Source organism: Solanum pennellii, chromosome 7, assembly GCF_001406875.1.
Source record: "Solanum pennellii chromosome 7, SPENNV200".
In the NCBI taxonomy this organism is placed as follows: Eukaryota; Viridiplantae; Streptophyta; class Magnoliopsida; order Solanales; family Solanaceae; genus Solanum; species Solanum pennellii.
Genome location: NC_028643.1, coordinates 28350656 through 28357973, shown reverse-complemented (window position 1 = coordinate 28357973; position 7318 = coordinate 28350656). Strand labels below are relative to the sequence as shown.

Here is a 7318-nt window from a genome sequence, read left to right as displayed (position 1 = left end):
TACCTTTGGCAGTCGGCAAAACTGAGACGACGAGAAAGAGCGACTTCCACCTAACGAGGCGAGAAAGAGAAACGGAAATAAAAGAAAAAACAAACCATTTGGGAGTATTACTGTTCAAACCTCAACTATCTGTTACAAGCTTAAAATTTCTTTCTTTCAAAGCTACGATTCTCCCTATCTCAGTGAAGTGTGATCAATCGAAAACGTTTAACTCCAAACTCTCACTCGTTTCCTCACACCATAAAAAAATCTCGTTCCCTAAAGTAAAGAAAAAAATGATCTCTATCTCCAAAAAAAACCCTGTCCTCTGCCTTTTCAAAAATAAGAAAATTCCTCCCAATCCTTTTTGCCTTTTCTTTCCCGAATTGTCCAACCCTTTTAACCCCAACAAGAAAAGAGGTTTTTCTAGCGGGGGAAAACTACGGTTTTCGGATTTGGGAGGGAAAAGGATATGAGCGGGATTCCCATGTGATTTCAAAAATTTCAAAATCTCCCAAAAGCCAGGAACCTCCTTCGCACCAGAAATCTCCAAAACTCAGGCAAAAATCCAAAAGGACGAAAGCGATGCAAAACGGCTCGGATTGATTCCATGTCCTTGCGACTTGACGTGGCGTAATCCCACATTCGCGAGGACGAATCTCACACTGCCATCGTCGTACGAGTTGAAAGGGACGGAGAAAGGAAACGACAAATGAACAAACTGTCCTCTACCTTTCCGTCTATTCTCGTATTCACACCTTATGTAGGGAAACGATTGAGGTGATGCCATCTCTTTGTGTACGTTGGCGTGGTTGATTCTGTCAACTCTCTCTCGCGTGAAGAAGGGCGGGGCGCGTACCATCTGAGTGGTGTTGTTCACGCGTGCCGTTTGAAAGGCTGCGAGCTCGCTGTGAAGACACCATCCAAGTGCTGTTAACGCTGAAACTATTAGCAAAGTTGGTAATTTCAGTTCTTGAGGGTGAAGTTATTGGGCCGGGTAAAGGAGATTTGGTTTGGGCTGAAAAAGTTGAAATGTTATTGAGATTTGGTGGGCTAATAGATGTGGGTTGGGAAGATTAAAGGAGGAAAAGGAGATGGGCTGAACAATTTGAAGGGAGAAAGGGAAAGGTGGGCTGGAATTGAATTGAAATCAAGGGAAAATCGGGTTGGACTATTTTGGCGTAAAGAGTGGGCTGGGGCTGGGGATTATTGGGCTTCCGAAAATTGGAAATGAGGATAAGGCTGGATGATTGGAAATTGGCCAATAAATGGCCCAAAATTAGTCTTTTAGAACATTACCGATTTAGTCAAATTAACTCGTAATTGGCGGACTTGATTAGACTTTAAAATAAGATGGATTAATATAATTAATCAATAAGCTTCTCAAGGTTAACAAAATAAAATAAATAATTCGAATATAAACTAAGGATTCAAAAATAAAAGCTATAATACTTAAAAAAATATTCATACAAAACGAAATATTACTATTAATATATTTTTTCGACTTTGAATATTAATAAAATCATACGAATAAATATGTCAGACAATACGTTAGGTAAAAACGTCAAACCTTATTTAAAATAGCTTGCAAGCTAAATTTATTTATTATTACTTTATTTTATTTATTATTATTATTATTTTGTTTTCAAAATTTATAAAATTAATTACTTTAAATTGTTTAAACTTGAGAAGCTCGGTAATTAATTACTATTGAGGAGGGTCTAAATTTGGGTGTCAACAACTGTCCCTCATTTTACTTGTGATTGATGCAAGAAATCTGAGGAAAATGAAATTGACCAAGCCAATTTTGACCGACCTCATCTTCAACTTTTAGGAAAGGGATTTGGGTATGGACTTTAGGATTTCTGGCCAAACCCTGGAAACAGATTCTCTACATATCTCATGCTATATGAGAATTCAGGCCACCTGTAGTTCGATATGCTTGATTTAACGCACGATTTTGATAGAATTCAAAAGTCATCTAGATACCGAAATATGAAGAGATTGGGATGCTCGGGAATAAGATCTACGAGGGAATGTTGGAACACAACCGAGTTTTCAACATTGAGCTCGCCTAGATATCCTTGTATCTTCAGGAATCAGGTTGTTTGAAGTTTGACTCGATCGGTTGAAAAGGAAATCTATGATGTTAGATAACCTTTGGCTCTGGACGAGTAACAAATTAAATCGAGTATGAAAAAGAGGATTGCAACCTCGTAGCCATGAGGGTGGATCTTTTCACATCCATAGGTAAAAACTTACATGGACATAATTTCCAAGACTCTTGGTGTATCGTCACTCAGACTGGAAACTTGCTTCCAGGAGACACCAAAAATCCGGACGCAAACCGAAACTGATAAAAGCCAAAGAAAAAACCAGATGCCTTCTGATAGGGGTGTGGTTTTACTGTGGTTGAAGTCACTCCTCTGCTCGCATCCTAAAAGTTGACACTCCTCTTTGGACTATGTCCCAGTTCGCTGCTAAGAAAAAGTTCCACGTTGTGCTGCATCATTTTGATGTCGTCCGCACCTGTGGTATGTTTTGGAGAATTCATCCTTTCGGATGCTCTCGACGAAGGCTGATATAAAACTCATTAGCATAAAAATGCAACTGAAATGAGAGGTAGTGTCCTTTACCATTTTGAGACTTAGTTGTTCCTCTTCTTCATTTGACGTCAACTCGATCGGTTTGACATAAAGCAAATAAAGCTTATGTATTATGATTGAGATATACTCTTCATTTGATGTCAAAATAATTAAAATAGATGCAATGTGCTGATATTTATCTAGATGTCGTCTTTGATGCTCTTCTTGAAAAGGATGTTGTTAATTCCTTCTCTGCAGTGCATGATTTCTTGCGGGGCATGAATAACTTCTCGTGATGCGTGATTCTTTGCGGGGCATGAATATCTTCTCGCGACGCATGAATATTAACTCGCGATGCATGATCTTCTGCGATGCATGAATATTGACTCGCGATGCATGATATTCCGTGATGCATGAATTTTGACTCGCGATGCAGGATCTTCTGCGATGCATGAATATTAATTCTCGATGCATGATCTTCGTGGGGCATGAATATCTTCCCGCGATGTATATATTTCGGCGAGGCATGAATATCTTCTCGCGATGCATAACTTTCTGCGAGGCATGAATATCTTCTCGCGATGCATAAATTTCTGCGAAGCATGAAATTTTTCTTGCGATGCATAACTTTCTGCGAGGCATGAATATCTTCTCGCGATGCATGAATATTAACTCGCGATGCATGATCTTCCGCGATGCATGATCTTTCGCGATGCATGAATATTGACTCACGATGCATGATTTTTAACGATGCGTAAATTTCTGCGAGATATGAATATCTTCTCGCGATGCATAACTTTCTGCGAGGCATGAATATCTTCTCGTGATGCATGAATATTGACTCGCGATGCATGATCTTTTGCGATGCATGAATATTGACTCGCGATGAATGATCTTCCGCAATGTATGAATATTAACTCGCGATGCCTGATCTTCCACGATGCATGAATATTGACTCGCGATGCCATCTTTGGTACCAAATGAAGATAATTCTTCAATCGAGCAATATAGTTAACTTCTGGGTGCCTTCTGGGTAATGATAATGTCTCGACCGATAATACAAATAAATGACCCTTCGGATAGTGTATCATCTCAACCGACAATACAAATAAATGACCCTTCGGGTAGTGGTAATACCTTATATGATATTATGATGCAGATGACGTCCTTTGTGGAAACCGTGAACTCTTTCTTGAGATTTTCTGCTCGATTCATCTCTTAATCTAGCTGGACGTTTTTTAGACTTGATGTTGTTGGAAATTGACTGAAATAAACCATTTGTATTCCAAAGCTCCCAGTATAAGCAATATAAAATAATTCATGCGTCTACATGAACACCGTTAATTTTGGGAGAGCTTTCTCCTCCCTTGACTTCTCTATATTCATCGATCGAAGGAATTTGCTGATTTTAAAGCAAAGCTATAAACCTGCGTCCACCGAAAAATTAATAGTTTTAAAATGAACTGATCTGTGTCAATTCCTTCAGTTGTCTACTCATTGTCCTGCTATTTCTAGCTGATTTCCTGATATCCCGACTCTTGATAGACAAGACAAAAATTTTATGCCAAAACAAATGAAACATGAAGGGAAAACTTTAAGAATTTTTTTTTTCGAGTAGTATTTTTAAAAAGGTCACTGCCAAGTGTCATGTCACGTCAGGCTTAGCAAACTTCTTTGAGCCTGATGCTTGGAGGTATATCTGATTATTCGATGGGGAGTATTCCAAGTCACTCTAGACTGTCGATAAACCCATGTCTAAATTTTGGGGCCATCCTCAAAATTTCTGTCCCAGTTAACTGTCTTGGATTATCCTTGACTGTTAGTGAGCAAATCATGGAACTTTTGAGATCCCTTCAAATATTTTTCTCGGTCACAAATCTCGAAATATCTTCAGTCTTGGCTTGTTGAGAAAAAATCTTCTTCTCGACATTTTTTGAGTCCCTCTCAAAAATTCTGTCCCAGTTTCTAATGTAAAGAGGAATAGAAATCTTACGGGAAATATGATCGAAACCTTGTGGCGCCTATGTATCCCCTTGAGGCAGGAATTAGGTCAAATGTAGTTCCTCCTCAAAGGTTAACAAAGAATAAGAAATTCACAAAGAAACCGATCGAGGCCGACATAGATCGCCTACGTATCTCATTCTTGAGAATTCAGGTCGAACGTAGTTCAAATACAAAGAAATATTGAAAGGGATAAATGGGGTGACCGAGGCCGAAATAGGCCGCCTACGTATTTCATTCTCGAGAATTCAGGTCAGATCGATTACAATAAATAACAAAAATGCAAACTGAAACTTCACACGTAGTATTTCTTGATAGCATCTCAGTTGATCGATTTCGGCCATGTGGTGCCGTCCATCTCCGAAAGGACCAAAGCACCTCGAGATAATACTTTGCGAACCATGTAAGGTCCTTGGTTATTTGGTGCAAATTTTCCTTTGTACTCTTCCTGATGAGGAAAAATGTGCTTAAGTACCAACTGACTTCTGGCTCTGTCTGTCTTGTGGAAAGCACGAATCATTCTCTGTCGATATAGTTGACCATGACAAACGGAAACCATTATCTTTTTATCAATCAAAGTTAGTCGATCAATCCGGTTGCTGACCCACTTAACATTACTTAACTGATCTTCTTGGATGATTCTCAAATGATATTTCGACTTCAGCAGGTATGACTTCTTCTGTTCCATATACTAGCAAATATGGAGTGAACCCAATCGACGTTCTGACAGTCATTCGATAACCCAACAAAGCATATGGAAACATCTCATGCCATCTTCGATGATTGTCAATCATTTTCCTCAGAATCTTCTTGATATTCTTATTGGCAGCCTCTACAGTTCCATTCATTTGAGGACGATAAGCGGTTGAGTTTCGGTGAGTAATCTTAAATTGCCCACATATATCTCTCATCAAGTGACTGTTGAGATTTGCACCATTATCAGTAATGATGGATTCTGGTACTCCAAATCTGCATATCATATTGTTGCGAACAAAATCGGCTACAACTTTTTTGGTCACCGACTTGTACAGAGCTACTTCGACCCACTTGGTGAAATAGTCGATGGCAACAAAAATGAATCTGTGTCCATTTGAAGAGGCTGGCTCTATCGGACCGATGACATCCATACCCCAAGCTACAAATGGCGAAGGTGAACTCATAGCATTAAGTTTGTGAGGCAGCACTCGGATCAAATCACCGTGCACTTTACATTTATGACATTTCTGCACAAACTTACAACAATCATTCTACATAGTCATCCAGCAATAACCGGCTCGAAGGATCTTTCTTGCCAAGGTGATCCCATTCATATGCGTACCACATACTCCAGCATGTAAATGTTCAATAAGTTTTGCAGCTTCAACAACATCAACACATCTGAGAAGACCCAAATCTAGAGTCCTCCTGTAATGGACTTCTCCAATAAGAAGAAATTGAGAGCCATATGATGTATCGACTTCTTCTGGTTGGATGTTGCATGTTCTGGATAATTCCCAGACTCTAAATACTTCCTTATATCAAAATACCATGGCAAATCGTCTGGTTTTGCTTCCACATGTGAACAATGGATTGGATGTTCCTTCATCTCTATATATAGAGGATCAATATACTCAGTGTCTGGATGCTTAATCATCGAAGCGATGGTGGCAAGGGAATCGGACAACCCATTATGTATTCTGGGAGTATGTCTGAACTCAATCTTACGAAATCTTTTGCATAGTTTGTTTACACACTTCACATAAGGTATAATCTTTGGATTCTTCACGGCCCACTCTCCTTGAACCTGTCCAATAACTAATAGCTCGTGGACATTCATGTCGATGGCCATTTTTAAACAAAAATGCAAGCTTCATATTCAGTCATGTTGTTCGTGCAATTAAATAAGAGTTTAGCTGCTATGGGATAGTGTCTACCAGATTATGACACTAAGACTGCTCCGACACATTTTCCTTGGTGATATGCTGCTCCATCGAGAAATAATCTCCAACCAAGATATATTTCAAAAATATCTTCACCCACAAACGATACTTCTTCATTGTGGAAATAAGTCTTGAGTGGCTCATATGCTTCATCAAAAGGATTTTCTGCAAGATGATCAGCCAAAGCCTGTGCTTTTATCGCATTCTGAGTCACTTACACAATATCAAATTCACTCAATAACATTTTCCACTTAGCTAACTTTCCGGTTGGCATCACCTTTTGGAAAATATACTTCAATGGGTCCATCCTGGAAATAAGGTATGTAGTATAAGAAGACAAATAATGTCTCAACTTCTGGGCAAGCCAAGTCAAAGCACAACATGTTCTCTCCAACAAAGTGTAACGAGACTCGTATGGAGTAAACCTCTTGCTTATGTAATAGATAGCGCTTTCCTTCTTTCCTATCTCTTCGTGTTCACCAAGTACGCATCCGAATGCACTATCTGAGACGGACAAATACAGCAACAATAGACTCCCTTCTTGCGGAGGACCAATACCGGTGGAGTGGACAAATAATTCTTGATAGCGTCGAAAGCAGTATGACACTCTTTAGTCCACTTTGTCAGGGCGTCTTTCTTCAACATCTTGGACATAGGATCACACACCACGGTTGATTGAGTTATGAATCGACTGATGTAGTTCAACCTCCCTAAGAAACTCATCACCTCCTTCTTAGTCTTCGGAGGAGGTAACTCTTGAATTGCCTTGATCTTAGAAGGGACGAGCTCAATACCCCTTCTACTGACTATAAACCCCAACAACTTGCCGTCTGG

At 39.4% G+C, this 7318-nt stretch overlaps 2 protein-coding genes across 2 annotated transcripts; both read right to left on the bottom strand.

Annotated features, from left to right (window-relative positions):
- Positions 1-4887: 4887 nt before the first annotated feature.
- On the bottom strand, positions 4888-5413 carry LOC107024945. The gene is made up of 2 exons (XM_015225855.1): positions 5189-5413; positions 4888-5088 (listed from the first exon to the last, which is right to left on the bottom strand). Exons 1-2 carry the CDS (start codon positions 5411-5413, stop codon positions 4888-4890), a joined length of 426 nt encoding a protein of 141 aa, XP_015081341.1.
- A 545-nt stretch (positions 5414-5958) lies between these two features.
- LOC107024944 lies at positions 5959-6393 on the bottom strand. The gene has a single exon (XM_015225854.1). The coding sequence runs from the start codon at positions 6391-6393 to the stop codon at positions 5959-5961; it is 435 nt and encodes a 144-aa protein (XP_015081340.1).
- Positions 6394-7318: the final 925 nt, after the last annotated feature.

Excerpts from the sequence above, each read along its gene's own strand:
- LOC107024945 (XM_015225855.1), bottom strand. The coding sequence starts at position 5,413 with ATGAATGGAACTGTAGAGGCTGCCAATAAGAATATCAAGAAGATTCTG. Across the intron at positions 5,089-5,188 it reads AGAATCATCCAAGAAGATCA|AGAATGATTCGTGCTTTCCA; the intron begins GTTAAGTAATGT and ends CTATATCGACAG.
- LOC107024944 (XM_015225854.1), bottom strand. The coding sequence starts at position 6,393 with ATGGCCATCGACATGAATGTCCACGAGCTATTAGTTATTGGACAGGTT.